The 22,814-nt window shown below is 38.5% G+C and overlaps 2 protein-coding genes across 3 annotated transcripts in view; one reads left to right on the forward strand and one right to left on the reverse strand.

Moving 5' to 3' along the window:
• Nucleotides 1–2,840: 2,840 nt before the first annotated feature.
• LOC131671134 (stalled ribosome sensor GCN1) overlaps nt 2,841–22,814 on the reverse strand; it is a 35,146-nt gene continuing 15,172 nt past the window's right edge. Inside the window, exons 4-22 of one of the 2 annotated variants that reach the window (XM_058947336.1) lie at nt 21,371–21,447; nt 20,915–21,293; nt 20,691–20,842; nt 13,860–13,962; nt 13,337–13,532; nt 10,588–13,223; nt 10,038–10,484; nt 9,362–9,966; nt 8,796–9,279; nt 8,258–8,727; nt 7,702–8,180; nt 7,089–7,625; nt 6,720–7,013; nt 6,305–6,647; nt 5,055–5,593; nt 4,758–4,969; nt 4,429–4,682; nt 4,131–4,352; nt 2,841–4,042 (exon numbers count right to left, since the gene is read on the reverse strand). In XM_058947336.1, coding sequence (XP_058803319.1) covers nt 3,914–4,042; nt 4,131–4,352; nt 4,429–4,682; nt 4,758–4,969; nt 5,055–5,593; nt 6,305–6,647; nt 6,720–7,013; nt 7,089–7,625; nt 7,702–8,180; nt 8,258–8,727; nt 8,796–9,279; nt 9,362–9,966; nt 10,038–10,484; nt 10,588–13,223; nt 13,337–13,532; nt 13,860–13,962; nt 20,691–20,842; nt 20,915–21,293; nt 21,371–21,421 — 8,532 coding nt within the window. In that variant the 5' untranslated portion in view covers nt 21,422–21,447 and the 3' untranslated portion in view covers nt 2,841–3,913. Of the gene's footprint in view, nt 4,043–4,130; nt 4,353–4,428; nt 4,683–4,757; nt 4,970–5,054; nt 5,594–6,304; nt 6,648–6,719; nt 7,014–7,088; nt 7,626–7,701; nt 8,181–8,257; nt 8,728–8,795; nt 9,280–9,361; nt 9,967–10,037; nt 10,485–10,587; nt 13,224–13,336; nt 13,533–13,859; nt 13,963–14,042; nt 14,115–20,690; nt 20,843–20,914; nt 21,294–21,370; nt 21,448–22,814 lie in introns of those variants that run through there. The other variant, XM_058947337.1, reaches the window with a different exon arrangement.
• On the forward strand, nt 14,857–18,369 carry LOC131671135 (peptidoglycan-recognition protein 1-like). The gene is made up of 4 exons (XM_058947338.1): nt 14,857–15,012; nt 15,085–15,310; nt 15,659–15,777; nt 15,914–18,369. Exons 1-4 carry the CDS (start codon nt 14,868–14,870, stop codon nt 16,153–16,155), a joined length of 732 nt encoding a protein of 243 aa, XP_058803321.1. The 5' UTR covers nt 14,857–14,867; the 3' UTR covers nt 16,156–18,369.

Genomic DNA, 22,814 nt, shown 5'->3' on the forward strand with positions numbered 1-22,814 from the left:
GGGATGTTCTGGAATGTTGTGGAAGGAATAATTATTGCCTTGATCTTCGTAAACACAAGGCCGAAGCAGCTGTTAATCTGCGTGGAGAGCGAGTAGCGTGAGAGAGCGAGCGCAATGGGGGCAAAAGAAGCCGCAAGAAAAATAAGAGAAAGACAAGGCATTATCTCCACGGGGAAATCTTGGGTAAAAGAGGAGCAGCCGAGCGCTACTCGAGAGCGACTACTCGCGCGCGCGCGCGTCCTCGTCGTCGTCGTCGTCGTCGTTGGGACTGCTATCAAAACACATGCACAGCGAGAGAGAAGCTGCAGGTTGCGAGGACACATGTTTATTTGCTCCCGCTCGAGGACCCTTCGTGTAATACAAGCGCGCAACGCCCCAGTGTGGGGGCGGAGGACTCGTTTCTCCCTCCCTTCTCCTTATTTCGTCGCTGCTTTTCTTGTGCGCACTGACGTCTGTGCCCGATGCCTTGTTACAGAAACCTGGGAGATAACTTCTTGCTGATTGATGCTCGTCCTGTTTTATCGATAATTTGCAGATGCGTCAGCGATACTGCTAGTCACTTGGCAAATGTATACCCTAAGATATACTATGAAACGAGTGATTACCTCGAAACTCCATATTTTCAAGTTCGAACGTTAGCTGTATTAGTCGGACTTTTTAAAATATCTTGAAAATATTTTGTCTGTATAATTCCAAACATCACGGGACGTTTCTTTCGTTATTTTTCAAATATTACAACTTCTCGTACCTATGAAATTGCGTGTCTAGTGTTCGATCACATCTTACCAAAGCTCTTTAGGGAAGAGATAAGGAATCTATTTACTTTTTAGTCCTCCAAATTTTTTTCCCGCTTGGAAAAGTAATTCTTATGACGACGTCTTCGGTTTCAGCATACGTCCAATTTTTCGATGCAACTTATCATTATTTTCACTTTTTCGTTTCATTTTAAACATTTGCTAAGCTATCTCGCTCTGACGAGGTAAAATTACTTGCACTATATGAAAATTTCAAACAATAACAGTCTTAATAATAACAAGACAATTTGAAAATCGTGCATTTAGAAATCTGTACGAAAGTTTCAAAGAGAAAATAAATCAATATTTTGACATTACAACGGAGAATCATAGTTTTCGAGTATAACAACAATTAACGAACACTGAATTCTTCTGAATTGAGCAAATTGCCTCCCTGACTGAAAATTTATTCCACAAATCATGTCTTTGATGAAAAGTGTTTCTCAGAGGCATGCATGACAACTCAAAAGCATAGTTATTGTAAATAATTATTTGCGCATATTTTTCAGAACGCATAACTATTTGGGCTACAAGTTATTTTAATCGTATACTCATAATCATCTTCGTTCCCAGAAAAAAGCAATGTCATTCGAGTTACAAGCAGCGCAAAAATTGAAAAAATAAAAATAAAAATATTAACAGCCATGTGTAAAAGTTTGCAAGGTTTTGCGACTGACGTTCTCATTTTATTTACTTTTTAATACACAGCAGTATTGCAATTTACGATACAAATGAAAACTTTACTTTAATTAATTCACAACAATTTTGAAGATAGACGTTCGAAATATAAATAATTTTTTTTATATGGCTCTTTGTCATGTATCTTGAAGAAACAAAGAAAAAAAATAGAATTCACATTTGCGATGAAAATATAAATCAATTTGGGCCGGAGTTTTCTTCGGCTTCACAATACTCGCCTTCCATGTCAAAATATTATCACAGTTGCTTTTCTTGACATAAAAATATCATTTGAAAAATTAAAATTTAAACATAATCTGCATTTTTAATGTATGTCTGTGTGTGGGGTATGTTTACTGTATCCTAATACATATGTTTTTACTAAAATATCCAGCCAATAAATCCGAAAAAATATCCGAGTTAGCATAATAAATTGGAACGATTTTCGAACTGTCAATCAAAATACTAGTAAAAAATTATTCAAATAAATAAGAAATATTATTAAGCATTAGCAAAATATAGCGCGCTTACTATAATCAAATGAAAATTGTTGTGAAAAAATATTATATGTGATCAAGGATAAGAAAAATCGTTTACTGTCAACAAAAATTAAGAGCATACTTCGAACAAAAATAGAGATGAATCTCTTTTATTGTATCTCGTAAAAAATAAAAACATACAAAATCGAGTACCTAAGATTACTCTGAATGTGAAAAACTATCATGTGAATGAATATCCCGAGGTCGTGCGTAACATCGATGAATATTGAAATACGAGTTGAAGCGCGTGCCAGGTATATGAGCAAACAGCCCGAGGAGAGCAGAGGTGCGAAGAGATCTGAAGTTAATTTGCGATGCAGCTCACGTGCAGCGCGTATCACGAATAAGACATAAAACACATAGCAGGGCTTCCGGGAAAGGCGTGTGGGTGCTGCGGCTCTTTGAACTGCATTGCGATGCAACAGCTGCGACTATCCGCGTGCGCACCTCCTTCTCTCTATAGCCCTTTTTTTCTCCACTTCTCCTATTATTCGAGTGCGCGCTCGCTGTCTTGCGTGAGCCTTTTGTATATGGCTTTGTCGGCGATGAAACTTCCGTCAAGTGGCGAGCTTCTATTGTCGTCTACGGCGTTGAGTCACTTTTTTCAAACCCATAGTGCCTTTTGTACAGCTAATTCTGTTTTGATTATCCGAGATTTTGATGACTTGAGAGTTGACGATTGTAAAGCACCGTGACAAAATATATTTAATACTGTGATTAAAACAACGATAGAAAAACAAATTGATGGAAATAGAAGATGAGTAATTACCAAACCAGTTCCATGTAGCTATGCTTTTAATAATATTAAACAAAGTACAGAAATTAACAATTGATTCTCGTGTAAGTTATTTAAAACATACTTTTTTTCTTTTCTCTCTCCTGACACAAACAGCAATATTATCAATTTCGTTTAAGTCACGCACCTTTTCTATTCATTCACTTGCATTGATTCGTTATATCGCATATTGACTTAATATGCTATATAAAGTTAATATAATTAAGTAAAGTATATATGTATATCATTTGAGAAGTATTATATACAATCATACGTGAAAAAATGCAATAATTAGAAAAAAACATTATATTATAAATATTTTGTATTTAAAAAATTAAGAAAAGAACTTTATGGTAAAATAAAGCAACCGACACAAAATGAAAAAGTTTCGTTTCTTTGCTTATGATGGTGCTAATTTCCATATGCACAATCATCCCTGTTTGCATTTTTGATAATTGCAAACAGGGTTTTTAAAAGGAAAAAAGAAAACCTTTGTCGTGCGTAGAATACACAAGTAAAAATATCAGCTTCGTACTCATATTGATATTTAATATCACTATTACATTCAGAATTGTGTTATGCTGTTTTTTCTACGTCTTATAATAATAATCCTGAAATGTATTCCCCAAAAATGTACGATTAGGAAAACGTTTAAAAACATTAGCCGATCACTCTATCTCATATTTTTTCTTTCTCTCTCTTTTGGAAGGGTGTCGTTGTAGATGCTTTCCAGGGCAAGACCTACGTGTTGATCGACTAGATTGCATAATGAGCTTGTACATTAAACATTGACACTTTGATTGTTCTCACGTTCTTCGGTCTTATCATAAATAAACTCGCAGTCTTTAGAATAAAAAAAGGGTTTACGTTTTGCTAAATTCGCGAGAGTAAAGTTACAGTCACCTACCGTTAAGCGTATTGTATGGGTCTTGTCTTGTAATATGCTTACAAATTCTTTCTAGAACTAAACTTTTTCTATTGTCGCAATCGTTGTCGTGGTAAACGTCGATGTCACAGTCATGGTTGTGGTAACGCGAGCGATATTTCCAACGATGATATACGCCGAAAATTCCACTATTGTAGGAACGACAATCGTGAACAACAAAGTTTTTTAAATGCAGCGTCTCTCACGTCAACAATGTATCGTCTAACTCTTCGATCTTACCCTCGGGTTGAGAAATGGCTTTGCGTAATACTTTGCTAACGACATCAGACAGGGATTCTTTAGCGCCAGCATCCAGTAAAGCCATGCATCGCTGAAACAAAAATTTGTCAATGAATCCTTTTATTTAATTTAGAAAATGAAAATATTTAACCATACGTTTGGTTAAACTAGATCATTACCTGATGTTCTTCATCGCCTATCCTCAAACGTAAAACAGCAATCAAAGCTAACTCGCTATTTGCCTTAACATAACCATTCTTTTCCTTAGTGCCATTAACTAACATTGGCAGTAAAGCTTTTAATATTTCTGGAGACATATGTTGGGGATCGACATTTCTAGCGAGGTGAATGCAAACTCTAGCAAGCAATTGTTTGACCTCATTGCTTGTATGGTTCATTGACTAAGAAAAGAAAAATAATTTTAAGTTTGATATCTGATCAATTTTAGTGTAAATAATATTAAAAATCTTTAGGTACCCGAACGAAAGGTGTAAGTATGGTTTGAGGTACTGGTAGTTTGTCATTCAGTACATGCTCGAACAGATAACCGCAAGCACGTAAACCATTCATCACGATTTGGGTTCTATCGGCAGACAGATACGACAGTATGACTTTGCACATTCGATCTTTATTGTTTTCCGTATAAACGATGGCCGGAGCTTCTTTTAAAGCTACGGATAGAGCGGCAGAGCGACCGTGTCTCAACATCCAATCCTCGTTTACGTTGTTACCTACATTAAAAACAACACTTATATAGTTTTTATTGCAAAATAAAATAACCTTAACCAATAAACGAAAGTACGTACATAAAAGGTGATCGTTAAGAGCAGTATTCAGCTGTTCAGGACTCAAGTATTTAACAAGAGCTCCGTAACAGCCAGCTACAGCATTTCTAGTGATATCTTCCGAGTGACCAAGCATATTACTAAGAGTTACAAATACTTGTTTCTTCAATGTCTCGGACATTTTATCCCCAGCTGGAGTTATAACACCTCGCAGAGCATGCAAAGTAGTTTCCCTAAAAATAAAATAGAAGCACGTCAAAAGCTTATTTATACAGTTTATTTTTTCAAGTATCAATTATTTATGAGTAAAAGGTATACCTGATTGTCGGATCATCAGCACTTTTGACATTAGTATGTAATTCAATGAAAAGTGGATCAGCTCGAGTATGAATAACTATAAGATTACTCAAGGCGAAAGCAGCTTTCAACCTGACTTGTCTATTACTATCGTTTAATGCTTTCAAAAAGGTTGTTTGTAACTGAGGTAAGAATTGTTTGAGCATAATTCCAACTTTGCCGAGAAGAATAGCCAAAGTCTCAAGAACGGCAGCTTTAACGCTCCAGGTAAAACGATCACCAAGAATACGAATCAAAGGTCCCGTAATGTGAACGACGCTCGGTTGTAGAGCCGGTGCACTCGTCAGACGAATAACTTCGCCAAGACCTTGTGCAGCATGTTCCTTAGCCTCAGGCATACCATTCAAAATAGCTTCACGGAAAATAGGGAGAATCGGAGTTATTCCTTTCGGTAAGCAGAATCCAGGAAGAAGTTCCTGACCCTTCAAGTCAGACACGGCAAAGCGAACCGCTTGGCGTATATCTTGTACGTGTGCTATCTGCTGATCTGAGCTGAGAGTCTATGAGATAGAAATAAAGGAACGTTAACATCTACAAACTTAACGTCCATTTGAACACATTTTGTATACCTCTGTTCCAGCGCTCACAGCTATTGTATTACGAGAAAATTGCAAAAGGTGTATTTTTATAGTTTGAAGTGTGTTTTTTCTCGCGGTAACATGCAAATTATCGAAGAACTTCATTTTTGTGTTGAAAAATATTTCAAATAAAAATTTCACTATTATCGAAGATAATTTTTTTTTTTAAAGTTGTCAGAGTTACCGGCTTGGAATCAACTTTGAACCGGTCTAGGTCGTGGACACGACTTGCTTTATTTCCAACGAAAAAATTCTCAATGATCACTTTTTAATAGTCTGATTATAAGATTTTGTTCGTGGAAATAAAGCACTATACGAAAAAATTACTAAGAACAACGAGTGTTTAGAATCGGCCAAGAGTATATCTGAATTTTGTTCTAAACGATTTGAGGGATTTTTGCAATTTACCAAAAATTGACAATTTGTAAAATCAAGAAAGTTGATTGTAATTTATCAAAAAAATTCGGGTTTATTCTTTGGCCAATTTTCAGCAATTTTTGTATGCAATATAATAGCTGTGAGCTCTGGAAGAGAGTATACATACAAAAATGATGTACAAAATGTGTCCAGCTGGACGTTAATGGGTTAATTGGCTACAATCAACTGCATTAGCTGAAAAAAAGCTGTTGTTACCTTGGTTACAGCAGTTAAAGCTTCCCAACTCATTTGCAGCACGTCTTTGTCGTCGTCTGTAAACAGATGAATCAAACCGCGCAACAATTGAGGTACATACTGGCTGTAATCAGCTCTCGTATCTCTGCAAAATGCACAAAGCAGGGTTGCAGCACTTCTGCGACGACTACAATCTTCTGATCGTGTGGCCTCCATCAGTTGATCCATTACTGTCCTTACGCCAGATTCATCGGTAATAGACAAAACAACAGCTTGACAGTACTCAAGTTCTTGTAGTTCCTCGGGAGTGCCTTGTGCGCTCGACAATGCCGTAAGTAAAGCAGGAAGAATTTTGTGCAAAAACCTGTAGATTGGTAACTGCGTATTTACAAGTATTTTCAAATAGATTTGAGTGATTAATATACAAGGCACATACCTCGTGAGGGCTTCACCAGCAACACTCGCCAAAATCGATAGAGCCTTCGTATTGACAGGTGGACTAGTAAGTTGCGGGACTAGGTACGGCAGAACAACTCGCGATTTGATAGCCATTACTTGACGAAGACCATCCAACGTGTTTTCTGCTTCAGCGGGATCTGGTGAATTCAATTGATTCAACATAGCTGGAAGAATATCGTCTAATGCACGGACACCGACGGTCGAGTGTAAACTGTCGAAAGTCTTGGCGGCAGCTTGCCTTACTTCGGGCAAAGGATCACAAAGAGCTTTCCTGTAATTGGTGAAATGAAATTCTATTATAGCGCATGTCATTATAGCAAACAGTATTATGTAAAACTAATCGTACCTCACAGTCGGAACCAAACTGTTAACGAACGACAGTACCATATCCTTACTGGTGCTTGCCATAATTTCAGACAATCCAATACACACACCTTGTCGCTGATCGGCGTGTTCGCTCTGTAAGCCTCTTTCGAGAATTGGAATGATCTCCGGCAGAACTCTTTCACCTAACTTGCGAACAAGATCTCCCAGTGTTCGTGCGGCTACTTGCCTCTTGTCGAAGCTGGTGCTTGCCAAGCATCCAAGTAAAAGACTGAAGAGCGTCGGTAAAATTTCTCGAAGAGTACGCGGGGTATTTGTAACGACAACTTTCCACACGTGCAAAGCTGCTTGACGTACCATCAAAGCAACATCAGACCTACCCATGTAAAGACCAGCTAACACGCGGTTACGCCTATCGGCACCGAGAGATTTAATGATAGCATAGTGAGACTGCTCAGTACCAAAATTGTCGTCTTCGCTCGCTGTCTCCGTCGACATTTTGCCGGATACACCGGATATTCTATAGAGTAGGTCACCGAGTAGCTGTACCGACGAATATCTGAAATTCAAATGTAACATGTATATCGACATCACCGTAACCGACTCAATTGCAATTCGGCAATGATTTATATTACCTAATTCTCCAGTTATCGTCAAACAATCCTCGTTCTAACTCGGGCAACAGTAACATTATCGCTGAATCAGCGTAGAGCGTAACGATCCTTTGACCAGCCCTCAAAGCTGTTTCTCTTACATACTCGTTCTCGTCAGCAAGGGCTTTCAGAATCGGATTGATGATTTGACCAATGTAAGGTGTGAACTCCGTAGTAAAAGCGCTAGGCATGTAAATGAACATCATAATGTAGCCATCCTTCACGTGAGGAGCAATATCCGTGCGCTCAGCAGTACTAATGATTTCAGGCATGAGTTTGTGCAATTTTTCAACGCCCAAACCACGAACGACTTCCGAAAGACCTTGCGCTGCGCCCGAACGATCGACACTGCTTGTCTCTGAAGTGAGCGTTTGCATGAGCCAGGGTAAAAGATCTTCAAAGCTCGACTCGCCCATTCCACGCACCATTGCACCGAGAGCACGAGCTGATACACTACGCACCTATAAATGACAATACCAAATATGGTTTAAAATAAAAAATTAGTAAGTTCAATGTGATATCATAATATTTTTTTTACCTCAGGAACAGGATCTAGTAAACTCGTTTTCAAACCAGGTATAATCGTCGGTAAGTATGGCGTTAAATCCTTCTGGTCGGTTAATGAGTACATATTTCCAATAATTTGTGCAGCCATTTTTCTAGTCTCAGTGGATCTGTCCATGAAAGCCCTCTGAACGACAGGCATGATGAGAGCAAGTGAAGGAGCGTCAATGAAATGCACGAACTGCGTATCCAGGAGAGTCTGCAGACACGTGGCTGTCTTTTTCGAAGGATCTTGCAAAGCTTTGAGAAGAACCGGCACGATAGCTTGAATTTCAGGATTACGAATGACACTGCCGATGACTTTGAGAGCCTCGGCACCGGCTTCTTGTACTTTAACGTGCGAATCGCTGAGTACTTCGATGAGTTTTGGTACTATGCTGGGTAAGCAACTTGAGAGTTGTTTGGGTGCACAATAGGCCATAGTACCAAGAAGTTCAACGGATCCTGCATGAAAATTAAATTTAAGTATACCATTCAAAAAAATAAAAATGATTAAAAGTTAGAATATTAACCAGTTTTAGTTCTCCAAGAATCCTCTTCCAAAGCACCGAGGAGACTAGGTAGCACAAGTTTAACACCATGAGCCGATAATTTACTCATAACAACTCTCGCAGTATCATCCGTAGCTGCTCTGACATATTGATTCGAATCGCCGAAACAAAGTAGCAAACTTGGTAATACATGAACAATGTAAGGCTCAAATAGACGTCCCAACATGGTGCACAACGTTTCAAAAGCAAACAGTGCACCTTCCCTATGACGATAATTCTTCTTATCCTGAATACCGCTAGTTAGAGTGGTCATGATGTCTTGCTGTTTCAGTGCGAGAATACCCATGCCTTTGACAAGACCGGCTAGACCGTAGGCAGCACCTTTACGCTCACCGTACTTATCCGAATTAAGTAGCTGGTGCATAAGTTTTTCAAGCATTTTTGGTGCATCATCCTTGATTGATGGTACGAGATGTGGGAGACAGTTGGCCACAGCTTCTTGAACCTGTTGGATGCATTCGAATATTTACTTTAGTATTGAAAATTACAGTCTCGATGAAAGTTTCTACAAAATATATTCAACGTACCTGTTGAGATGGAGTTGACAAAGCAGCGATTAGTCTTGTAACAATAGGCTTGATTCTCGCATCATCTTTATCTAAATGCCGAGCCAGTGATCCCATTAAAATAACAACGCTTTGTTTGATGCAATCGAAGCTTCCAATTTTTGGTGCCTTATCCATGAAATCTTCAAAAACTGGCAAAAGGGATGTAATATTATCCTTTCCATGTAGATCTACTGCAGCTACGGCAGCAGTAAACATTTCTGTACGAACAGTCTGATTGCGATCGCCAAGACCAGTCGATACAAAGAACTGGATGAGTGTTCGTATAGTTTCAGGTGTGAGAAGTGGCGCCAATTGAGCAAGAGCCAGAGCAACACCTCTACGTGGACCCCAAGTGTCAATAGGTTGTTCCACGATACGTCCAAAATCGTTGAGTTTTGGTGGTATCATCGCGAGTTTGCTCTGATAGAGCATCAGCAGCCGATCAAGAATATTGGGCATTAGTTTTGGCTCTTGGTTGAGTAACTCAGCAAGAGCACAGGCTGCTGCTTGTTGGACCGATTCTACAGGGTGAGCGATGTCGTCGATAAGCTCATTACACAAGACTGCCGGCTCACCAGTAAGACCTAAATATAAAGTAATAATTGAAAAAAAGAAACGTCTCACGTTTTAAAATTATAAATAAATTTATCCTTACCAGCAGTAGTCCAAAGTTCATTAGCAAGAGCTTTATTCTCGTCGCTTACATCGAATTTCGCCACCCATATTCTTCTGGTCAAATTAAGCAACTGTACAGAATCTTCCTTGTTTGTTGGAAAAGTATTTCTAATAACAATAAGACCACGGAGTGCCGCATCTCTTACAGATATCAAGGGATTTTGGAGAGCACTAGTTAGAGAGTCAATTTCATCGGCACTAGCAAGTGCTGCTCCCTCTGAGCCGTTGCCTGATTGAGCTACATCCAAAAGAGTAGCGACAGCTTGCGTTTGTACACGTCCAGTTGTGTTACTCATGAGCTCGATCAACAAGTCAAACATCTGCTTGCGTGGTAGGAGTCTTGGGTGTTTAGGATCTTCTGGATTCGTTGAGTCACCGCGTTGTTTGGCGTGATCTTGAATTATTTGAAGTCCTTGGGTTATCATATCTGCCAAGATATAGTCATTTGAAATGAAAAAAAATATATTAAAATTTTATTATTATTAAAATATTGATTTTATTATTGGTAAAATAGTATGTAAAATAGTTACTTTCGTCCTTCGTAGTTAAAAGCGTTTTCTTGATGAAGTAAAATACGTAACAAAATGCCGGAGTACAAAATAGCTGCTTTTTCTTAACAGTTAAAGTGTGAATGAGATTGAGTGTTCGTTTGACAGCTTTTTCAAGATTTTCTTCCTCCCAAGCTGGATCCAAATCACATTGAGGATAATACTGCCTCAAAGTAACGTGAGCTATCAGCTGATTCAAAGTTTCTTCATTTGAAATAGTAATAGCAGTGCGAAGATTAACAAACAATTCCGACAATGTAGGAGCTGCTAGTGGGGAGGACAAATTTCTCAAGATGGAAGGAAGCAAATCTTTAAAGTAGAACGATAAATGAAAACCATTTCCACGTGCTGTTGCCTTCACCATAGATACAACACTCGTGATGACTTTGTTCATCTCCGTAAGCTTGTATCTGATGGCATTTTCCTTGGCAAACTGAGCTTTCACGGCTTCTTCTTGTTTTGGAGTTAACTTGGGTTCTTTGATTTTACCTTCCTTTTTACGCTTTTCATACAGCTCTCGGCGCAACTGCAATTCCTCTTGCTGTTCCTTGAAGGAATAAGCCTTACTCTCGCGTTTCATGTTCATGGCATTTAGAATGTCGTTCTCGTCGTTTCCTGGCATCACGCTCTTGTCATACAATTCACCCTCTGGAGTCAAATATGTAAAGTACTCATCTTTCGTAAGCTTTGCTATCTTAGAATCATCTAATTTACTTATCACATGCGATACCAATGTTGGGAGTATAGTTTCTGGAGCGATAAATGTGACGCGCTGAAGAGCGTTTTCATAATTTGCGTTAGGCTTGTAATTTTGTATGAGAAGTTTCTTGACCTCATTGCCGCATTTCCTTAAATAGTCTTCAGGCGAATCATAGAACCGTTTGGCAATTTTAAGCCAAAGATTTGGGGTTGCTTTGTAAATCATAGGATGATGTGCTGGAATTAAAGCATCTTTGATCAGAGTTACAATATATGGCTCGAATAAAAACGAGCCTGAACAAATTGCAAAGAGGCCTTCGGCAAGTGATAATCCACAGATTGCTTTCTCAACATTAGGGTCTTCTTTGCTGTTCTCCTTGTCATTATCCACCTTAAATTTAGTGGATTCAAGGAATTTGTTGAATTCTAAGAGTAAAGATTGCACTGGCTCATAACTACCTATGCCAGTCAACATCCACTTTAAAAGAGTGCAACATTTATTTCTTGCAGCATATTTTGGTGTTGTCACACAAACTACAATAGCCCTGTGTACACCACTTAGAGCTTTTTCATTCAGTTTATCTATGAACTCTGAAACAAGTTTCTCACAGAATTTCATCAAGTAATATGTGGTGTCATCGTTTAAAGTTGACAAATACTTTTCAGTAAAAAATACTTGGTCATCAACTGCTGACCATAAAACATTTTGTTTGTCATTGTCAACTTGACCAGTTAAAATTAATTGTAAAAACAAATAAGCAGCGTATAAACCTTCTGTAACTACTGGAGGTTGGGCACTCTGTTGGAGAGCCTTTGTTATAGACTGTTGTAAAATTGGCATGATGATTCCTGTATAATTAGCAGTTGGCTGGGTTGGTAGGAAAAACATCATTCTGATATAAGCAGTCTTCACAGCAGGAGTTGAATTTTTGGATCCCATGCCTTGTTTAAATGCATCAATAATAGCTTTAGGTTGATCATTGGCAAATTTTTCACACCATAGCGACATCATTTCTAGTGCATGACACAATGTTTTCTCATGAACTTCAGTCTTCAAAACTTCAATGAAATGTTTGCAAGCAGTTTCCGCTAATGTCTGCACACTACTACCACTAACAGCATTAAAACTTAAATTGCCTGCACCCTGTAAAACTGAAATCTTGTGAGTTGCAACTGTTAGTTTACCCTCAGAACCATTAAACACTGAAAATACAAAATTTAATAGACCCTCCACTGCTGAGCTATCAGAGCACTGAAGTGCTAATTTTCGACAAGCATCTGCAGATTCGTCTCTAACTAAATCATCTTTCGAATGTAAATTGGCAAATAAACCTTTACTAAGATCTTGTGCATAACGACTCAAATCTAAGCTCAACCCACTCAAAATGTGGCCAACTAATTCAATTATGATTTCTGGATTCCTCAACATTGCTTTTTGTAAAGCTGGTAATAACTGACTCTTGAAGTCATCGTGAGATATCCTTCTCAAAAATGGTGTGGCTGCATCTATTATGTAAAGATCTGGTTTCTTTTTACAGCTAACACAAACTTTAATGAAAGTATTCAGTATTCCAGTTTTAAGCTTGTCTATAAGGTCTTTCTTATCTGATGCAATAAGGTAAGTCGTTAACAAGCCTGAAAGTGCAACTACACCTTCATTAGCTTCAGCAGTTATCAGAACATCAACATACTTTTCTTCAATATTATTTTTAACAAATTTCCATTCATGAGTAAAAAGTAAATCAACTTTTCTTGACAGTTTCTTATTTCTAGCTGCTAAAGTAGCAGCCGATAATTTCGCTTGTGCTTCAATCAGTTTTACCAAATCCAAGTTATTAGATACCAATTCATTTGCCCCATGAAGAAACATAAGTGAGCTCCATTTTAAAATAATGTATGCAGATGCCGCAGTGTTATATCTTGAAATAAAAAAAATTAATAAAAGTTAATCAAACTTGATAATAAAATTCTGATCACTTCCCTTTTTAAACATTTTTAAAAGATAATAATCTGATGTATTTAGGGTACTTACGTAGGTATCAAAGTTTCATAGTAAGCAGCTTGTTCTACAATTATGCTAGTTAAGTTCTTGACTGTGACCTGAAAATGGTTTTTTATCAAGGCCACAATTAAATTTTTTACATAGGACTGTGATGCCGTGTCATTGTATCTAGGTAGTGTAATTGGAATACTTTTGCATATTCCACCCACAATCTTTTCATTGATACCTGTAATTGAAAATTCAATTTTACAAACATCAATTTTAAATAAAATACAATTTGTTTTTATATTGGACCGTCTTATTTTACCATAACTGAAAAAAAATATGATGAATGAGCTGTAAAATTAGAATGGTAGTAAAACAGACTGTAACCAGCATTACACAAAATGAGCGAACCGTCACTTGAAAAAGTCATGCAAAGCTGTTATCGTACAGTAGAATAATGAAAATTCACGTAAAGCTAAAGCCACGTATTGCCGTTGAATAATTGACGTAAAAACAATGAAAGTTTGCACAAATTAAACTGGAAAAAATAAAGCGGAAACACACTGACCAGGGTTTGACAAGACGGTGACGACATTCTCAAATAGTTCCCGGCGCTCGTTTTTACTAGCGGTTTGGATTCTATTTGGTAGATCCTTCAAAGCCTTCGTTAGCTATAATAAAAAATTGTGATTTCATTAGCTATTTGCGACTAAAAAATCAAATTAAACTATGTTCCACGTGACAGACTCACCTCGGCATCCGCCATATTCCGAAAGAACCGGGGAAGTGTGTGCCAGTGCAGAAATCTTTTTGAGGCTATATTGTAGGCAGCTTCACACGTATACACACAAGAACAATTGCGCCGCAAGCGCAGAAGACGTGTCGCGCATGCGAGCTCGGACTCGATCGCGAGCTTTTTCGCATTTTCGCCGCGCCCGCGCGTAATTGGTTGTGGATGTGAATTTGTGTATATATATATACTGTGCGTGCGTGAACTTCTGCAATTTTTCGAGCGATGGGATTGCTTCGAGCGCGAAATTTGAAACGGTGTTTTGCCAATTTTGATGATATTTCATAACTATGTTTTTCGTCTTTTCAATTGTCGAAATATCGAATATAGATACACTCGACATGGTCAGATTAGTGGATTTTTAGCCAAATATATAACTTTTTATAACCACAAAAACAGCTATAGTCGTGAAAAGAATAATTTTACATTATTTGGGCTTTAGAATAAAATTTGAATGGCGTGATTATCTGTATTTAAAAAATAAGTTTTGTGTAGTTCAATGAATCACTTATCACTTGAACACTTAAATTTATCGATAATTAAAAATTTGTTGTAATCTTCATTGTAATTTTAGAAATGTAAGAGGGCTGGCACCACTGACATATCTATTTCTTCAAGTTAGAAATGAGCGTTGACAGTACAACTCTACAAAATATTTTCCGGTCCATCGTTGATCCGCTTGAGATTCTTACTACGAGATGGCATAAGTTTGCTTGAAGAAGCGGCTCCAAGAGACGAGCAGATTTTACTCTTGCTCAGTTTTGACGCGCACGCGATAAGTAGTTGATGCGTTATATCTCTTGGAGCTCGTCACGAAGCGAGTCTTTGTTTACCTCACCGAAGAAGCTTCCAATTAAAAACATGTTTGGCAACTTTTTTAAAATCTATATCCCCGGGATCGTTTCACTGTTATTTAGTTTACAGAGTGCAGGTGAGGTATTTGTGAAATAGTTGAGTCATTCGCCAATAATCACTCGAATATTCCTTTCAATTTAATTATTAGCTTCATTCGATTCTAAATCATGCTTAAGTCCAAACATAATTGAGCGAGCTCAGTGGGGAGCTCGGTCACCCGCAAGTCTCAATTACTTGGTTACACCTTTGCTCTACGCTGTGATACACCACACGGTCACTCCGGAATGCAACAGGTTTAGCGAATGCGCCGATATTGTCAGAAGTATACAAAATCATCACATGAATGATCTTGGGTGGGATGACATTGGCTATTCGTAAGATTTCACATTTTATTCTCATATTAATATATTTCAAAGAACTGTTGTTGCGATTATTGTTTTTAAAACTTTTTCATTTTTATTTTATTATTTATTTTATTTATTTTTGACAATTTTCCGCATGAAGTGATTCAATATCTTTCCTTGATCGTTTATTTCTTCTGAGATGTAGTTTTTTGTTCAATTTGAAACAAATTGACCTTCATGATTCAGGTAACAACTATGTAAAACGTATCAATTCCTTCGATCTCTGTGAACAATATGCCAATGTGAATAGAATTCGAATTACAAGTTATTAATTAAAAAAAAAAAATATTTACCGACTAAAATAAAAAAAAACTTCAGATTTATGGTGGGAGGAGACGGCAATGTTTATGAAGGAACCGGTTGGTCTACAGAAGGTGCACACACCTTAGGATATAACAGAAAATCCATTGGCATTGCTTTCATTGGCAACTTCCAGCGTGAGTGTAGCAACACGATTTCTAAACAAATGAACATCGAAAACGTTCATTCATGAAATAAGGAAAAAATTTCGTACTTGCCAAACTCAATTAAAAATTTCAAATGATGTAATATGGTAAAATAAATATTTTACAGAATCATATCGGAATTCGTCGCTTGAAATCACTGTGGCCAAGGACGCGAAAGAAAAGAGTCTGCAAGCAGCGCATGATCTGATCATATGTGGGAAGAACCTCGGCTACCTTCGTTCGAATGTAAAGGTCATTGGTGCTCGTCAAGTCAGTGCAACGGAAAGTCCCGGGAATAAACTATACGCTCACATACAAAGTTGGCCCGAATGGAGCGTAGTACCAAGAAGAGAGAACATCTTTCCTTAAAAGCAATAAATAACATTGTTTTCTTTTTTTTATTTTTCATCAATTTTTAATTTATTTCATGTTATTTAATCTTATTATATACAAGACTGCATTAATCTAAACATTCGTCTATGATACATCATAACATAGGACAGAACGTGTCTTCGCAGAGATAGTGAATTTTGTCGGCAGCTTTCAAAAACGATGTAGCAAACGTAAACATAAATACGAATCTGTCCACAGAATCAAATGTGACGCGCGACTTATTCATTATCTTTACATATCGTTAAAAATATTTACAAATTCTATGGCGTCTCCTGTGTGATCGGTGCATGCTAAGTGCTTGGTCTTCTAGATCAAAGACTTGCAATAGCTGCGAGACGCTGTGAGAACGCATAGAACATAATGGCGGTGACCTTTATTAACATTTTCATCGATTCGATGAGTAAATGATAAAAATGTTTGATTACAGATTGAAAAATAAATACGAAATTCGACCTGTTCGAAGTCTTTACTTTTAATTTGATTGATAGAAATAAAAAGAGGAATGCTACTGGACTCGCATTTAAAATAATATTCGTCTAATTTTACAATAATGAGTTGTTTGTCAAATTTTTGTGTTGCGAATTCGAAATACAATTATTCAATAATCAACAATTGTGGCTACTGCAAAGAGTGCGAACTTTACAATTACTATTATTATTTGATTTCTAATTCCATTGTCGATAATATCTATTTTTCTCTGTAAATAGTGTTTCGGCGACGCAAAAATAAATAACTGTTTATTAAGCTTTCGTGTCGCATAACTACGTAAAGAGTTTTCTATGTACAGACGCAAAAAACTAAGAAGGATTCGCACCGTTTTCATCACAATACCTGTACATACAACTTTATTATCGCTTTCACCGCGATTGCACCACCACGAAAATACTTTAATCTTTTCTTTCTCTCTCAGTTTACAATCATTAATGCACCATTAGTAAATTATTAAAATGCTCGCTTCTATACTCGCAAACACCTCGCTTATGAAATAATCTCATCAAACTTACACTTATAAAAGGCCTCCGCCAAAAGTGATTATCACCTCAGAATACAACTCTTATTATTACGTTGTTATTACTTAATTTCATTTTATTCATTTTCATTAAATCATGATTCAATTTTCGCGTAAGAATGTCATCCAACGTAAATTTTAAACTCACACATACTAAAAACTATTTATGCATGTCGTGATTTTTTGTTTTTTTTTGATAAAGCATTTTAAAAAAATGAAAAAGCAATTTTCCTCTATTTAAATTGCTACTTTGATGGATATGAAAAATAACAAGATGTATTTCAAAATTTGTTCCAAATGAATTATTGTTTTCAACAACGTACGTTCAAGCGTCACTTGCATATTATTTTAAATTTTATGTTAGAATCGTTTAAGTTTATTTAGCCTTTACATATATAGTAAAACACATTCTGAACTTGAAGTATTCTAAATTTTCACACTAGTAAACTTTCAATTTTAAATAATAATGAAAGATATTTATAAAATAATTACAGATTATAAGACACTAAAAAAGTTTGTCCAGACATTTAAAATGCTTTTGTACTGAAATAAGTTTTGCAGTATAATCTTTTTTGTAGAAAAAATTGTTGCAGTCTATATTTACTACTTTTTCATACCCTCAAAGCAAAAGAAAAAAGAAGTTACTCTTTAGATTCAAAAAATAATACTTTACCTACATTTATCTTCCAACAATTGCGTTGGAAAAAGGAACGTAATAAAGGGTTAATTTCATTCAGCGTATGGTTTTCTTTGAACTGTTACCTATCAGCTAAACTATATAATACGTAATTTGACGCAAAAGGAAAACATAAGGATCCTAAAAAGAAGATTTTACATATTTTTGTAAAATATTATTGCATTGGCTTATAATATTTATAATAATTGTAAAATGAAAATAAATAGCAATTCGCTATTTGTATTTTATCAAATAAAAATCAACTAAAAAATGAGTCTCATAGAGGGTGTTTTTCTCAATCTCCGATTCAGGATCCATCTTAACAACCTTCCCTAACTTTACGCCAAACTTCAAAGGTAAAGCTTCTTGAAGAAGAGAGATTGCAAACAACAAGAGATTCTTGACAGATCAATTTTCATTGCTGATTGAAATCTTCTCGACAGTCGATATAAAGAAAACTACCCCTCTACAAGTTTGTGCAAATTTAAGAATGGCCGAGCTACCTAAAAACCTTATAGTAAACCCCCCTTGCGCCCGAACAGAAGTGAACTAATAGTACCGAGCGTTGATTGAGCAGATGCTTCCTTGGTAACTGGTACTGACCCACTACTAATGCCCACACCAGAAGGTAGCCTAATTTGACCATGATCTGGCCTTATCGTCCTCGAGCCACCACGTCTATGTCTCGCTGATAAACGTCGCTGAGTTGCAAAGTGATCTGGCTCCTCACTTCTCGATCTTTCGTCCCTATTTGAGGCAAATGAGACACCGCATCGCGAATCGTCGCTTACAATAGAACTGGCTTCTGAGCCGAGTTTCTCCGATGACATCGAGCCTTTCAGAAAAGTCAGTTGTGCCATGGGACTCTCGCGTCGGGAATAGAGAGCACCTTGTAACGCCAGTTGTGGCATATGCCAGCTATGGTCAGACTTCTCCGTGAGCTTTGATTCCGCGTCATCATCGTCAGTTGGTTTTTTTTTAAGCATATCGCGCCGGCTCTTTCTAGTGCTAATCTGTGGCGGCGGCGGCGGCTCACCGGTAAAGGTGCGCATAAGCAGCTCAGCGCCGCTGGAGAACAGATTGAACGAGGATGAAGGCACTGGGGAGGTGGAACGCGAGTGACGTGGACTACCGTCCGGGCTGTTGCATGGAGTCGTTGTTGGCGTGAAATTTTTCTCGGTGTTGGGCGTGGAAGCAACTGACGAGGCGTTCGCTTTTATCCCGCGCTCGTTCAACATTTTGGCAAGGCCCAGCGTCGTAGAAAAGGTTGAGGTGGAATTACGACGACTCAGCATTCGTGGAGTATTTATGCCGGAATTTGGGCCACTGTTTGGCTGACTAGCTACGCGACTGGAAATTACGCTTGAGGTGATATTAAGATGGTCGTCCGGATGCATGACAGTGCTGTTGGTATAGGTATAGACCGAGCCTGTATCTTGGAACATTTTTCCAGGATGCATGTATTCCTCGTCCTCCTCGACGTCGGCAAGAGTATAAGTTTCTAGACCAAGATCTTCCAGACCACGGCCACCACGTGTTTTGACACCCGGTCGATCTTCTAATAAACCACCTGAAAACCGAAAATTTTTTTACTGCAGTAAACTCATTTATTTTAATGATACTTATTTCGTATTCTTTATGTGATCATAAGAAACAATATTGCAATAATTTATGAATTTCCGTACCTAAGGTCGGTGTGGCAAGTTGCGACCAATGATGTAACGTTTGCGAGCCCTCTAGTGGCTTGACGATTTGCAATTTCTCAGGTAATCGCCAGGTCGCTGCGCTGTGGCCGCTAAAACCGCTAAAGTTACCGCTACTTCCAGTCGACATAATACTGTCAGGAGTACGGCATCCAAACGGCACATAATTCGGCGGCGAGTGCGCGGCACCTTCACAGTCATAGCTGTAACCAGCACCTGATCTCAGGCAAGCTCGTCGGGCATTAACTTCGGCTGGGGTTAAACGACGTAATGCCGCTTCGAGATCTGCCGCACCTGGTGCACCTGGAACGCCTGTTTGTTGTGGACCACTAGAATGCAAAAAGCATTTAAAAAACACATAAGCATGAAACTTATTTTTAACCATTCAGAAATGATGTTCACGTAAAAGAAGATTGACTTACGGATATTCTTCGGAATCCTCGGTAAGAAGAGAACCTTCGCTATCGCTGTGACCTGTGGAATCTAAACTTGGGAAGGTAGAACCGATGGCCTTGGTCTTCTGTAAGGTCGAGGTCATTCGTAATCCTGAGGAACTGCTTGACAGTGTCGACGTTGTCATGGAACCTAACCGAGGGAACTGATGACCGTCAGTCGACAGGTGGGCCGAAGCTTTAGACGCACTCTTCACCGTCTCGAACACTTTCTTGTATGGAGGTCTGCAATTTCAATCACACCAGGAAATTAGAAAATTGTCATAACTACGACGTTACGAATGCTAAGCGTAATGTGTGCGTACATTCTGTCCGTAAGAATACCAGAATCCAGGCTAGACTCCGAGTACAGCGAGCATTCCAGTTCCATGGCAATGGAATCGGGCTGAGGTGCTGCAACTAGCGATGGGAAAAGCGCACCACCACGAGCTATAGGCATTGCTCGTTTGCGCTGCTTCCTCAGTTGATCCTGAGTTTCCGCCAGCACATTTACAACCTTGAAGCAAACAAAAACATAAAAATTGAATCGTTTATATATCGTACATGTGGTTGATTAAGTGCTTTTGTAATGTCCGGTTCGTACGCACCTCGGCATATCGATCCTTGAACTTGGCAAGCTCATCTGCCAACGCGTTTTGATTTTCCCTCGTAATAACTAAATTAGCACCGACCTCATCGTGCTCGGCCATCAATTGCCCTAGCCTCAGTTCCGTTTCCGCGAGTTTCGTCGTCAGACTTTGAATTTGATCATGCTGCATACGATTCTCCTCTTTCTGACGCTCCAACTCCTCGGCTATACCGTCTACTTCCATGTTTGCGTTCGCTGTGGGACAGTGTTAAAGTTGAAGACGCAAATACGAATAGCGTATAGGTAAATGAAACGCAGCAAACTAACCAAGTTGATTGGCAATGTCTTTGACTAGACGAGCTTCCTGCTCCTCGCAATCGTCGGCTTCTGAGACAAGTTTGGAGAACTCGTTTCGCAGTTGTTTATTCTCGTCCTCCAGGGCGCTGATCTTGTGCTGCATGACATCGAGATTGATACCTCGGAAGCCACTTGGTGTACCGGCTTCCGAGCCTCCGGACTCCTCGACATCGTTGGTGAGCACGTGAATGAGCTCGGTTTTCTTACCGACCTCGTAGGCCAGCTGCGTAATTTTTTCATTGGCGACTTTCAACTCATTTTCTAACTCCTGCACCGTCGTCTCGAGCTTCTGATTGTGCGACAATAACTCCTTGCCAATACGCGCCGTCAGCTCCAAGTCTTTCTCTTTCTGCGAAAAGTCGAAGCGAATTTAAGAGTAAATAATTACGATGATCTTGTTTTCGATCGTTCATTGCAATTTCGTACCTCCTCCAGAAGCCTTGTCACTGCTTCGATATCATTATAAGTCTTGGTCATTTGGCTCACACGGTCGCTGCATAGAACTGCAAAGAAGACGGCAAAACGTAAGATGAATCGATAATCCACACAATTTCTATCTGCCCTATTAACTATTTTAATCTCAAATCATCTATGTGTATGTATCTTCGAGCAAATAACGTCCTTGAAGCTTCAACCACCTATGCTTGTTACTTCTCATTTCGCGCGTGTTCGTTTTCAACTACGTGGTTAACGAGAACCTCGGCAACACAATAACACAGAGGCATGTTTGTGCGCCGTACACACAGGCAAAAAAAGCGGGTGATCGATGAACAGAAGAGTAACTCGCTTTCGACGATGTCACATTAGCCTAAGTGTATCGCTGTGCAAATACATACAAACGTGTTTAGTTTGCGTGCGTGGTTAAAGCTGTTTTGGCGTCAGCTCTGCTTGCATTACGGTGAATATCGTCGCTAGCGGGCAATCGATTCGCGCTACTATTTTTAAATGACTAATAATGCCACACACCGCAGCATCTCTCTCTCTCTCTCTCTCACTCTGGAGATAAATATACACCCCCGTCCTTTGTTCGTTTATACTGACGCTGGTGCATTAATACTACACACTCCAAGTTTTTTTTTTCATTGCTCCTCGTGCTACGAGCTGACAACCAACTTGTAATTATCTTCGTGAAGCCATTTTTTTTGTGCCTCGCTAATTTTCAATTTCGTTTTACGGGCCGATCAAAATATACCATACTGTGTAATTTGGCGGAGGCTTTTAGTCGTTTAATTTAAAAAAATAAGCTCGTAATTATAATTTCGAATAATTTCGTAGAATAATTTCGAAAGTGACATTGAACCTTCACAAATATCAACAAACGCACGCAAATGCAAATTCCATAAAATACTTGTTGGATCTCGTGTTTCAGCACCATAAAAATTATCATTCGTATGCGTGAGATCTTTCTTCTCTGCCCCATTAACATAGCGAGAGCGAACGAATGAAAAAAAAAACGAATAACAAGTAAGACGAACTAATGAGAATGGAAAGACGAGAGATGAGCTCGCGGCCTTTTTCTCTTTAGCCAACGTCGACTTTTCCGGATGATTCCAAGGGAGAGAGAGAAAGAAAGAGAGAGAGAGAGAGAGAGAAAGTTGACCTAGGCATTGAAAAGCAACGCGCGCGTGTGTATCTGTGCTTTTTAACGCTCGAGTTGCGATGTTTTACGCTTCGCTCGTGCAATTTGAGCGAGTAAAAGCGGTTCTATGAAATCTTGATGTATCACTTTTGGATAAATCAACGTAGCCTTTGAATAGCGAATCAATTAAAATTGATCAGCGTGGATCGTTGCAACATTTGATGATGCAACTCTAAAGCTGACGTTACCAGGTCCAAGTATCGCTCCGAGCGAAAGGTGCAAACCGCATGA

This window comes from Phymastichus coffea, unplaced genomic scaffold (genome assembly GCF_024137745.1).
Source record: "Phymastichus coffea isolate CEN01 unplaced genomic scaffold, Cenicafe_Pcof_1.1 PCOF00119, whole genome shotgun sequence".
Lineage (NCBI taxonomy): Eukaryota > Metazoa > Arthropoda > Insecta > Hymenoptera > Eulophidae > Phymastichus > Phymastichus coffea.

Excerpts from the sequence above, each read along its gene's own strand:
- LOC131671135 (XM_058947338.1), top strand. The coding sequence starts at position 14,868 with ATGCGTTATATCTCTTGGAGCTCGTCACGAAGCGAGTCTTTGTTTACC. Across the intron at positions 15,013-15,084 it reads ATTTAGTTTACAGAGTGCAG|CTTCATTCGATTCTAAATCA; the intron begins GTGAGGTATTTG and ends TTTAATTATTAG. Across the intron at positions 15,311-15,658 it reads TGGGATGACATTGGCTATTC|ATTTATGGTGGGAGGAGACG; the intron begins GTAAGATTTCAC and ends AAAAAACTTCAG.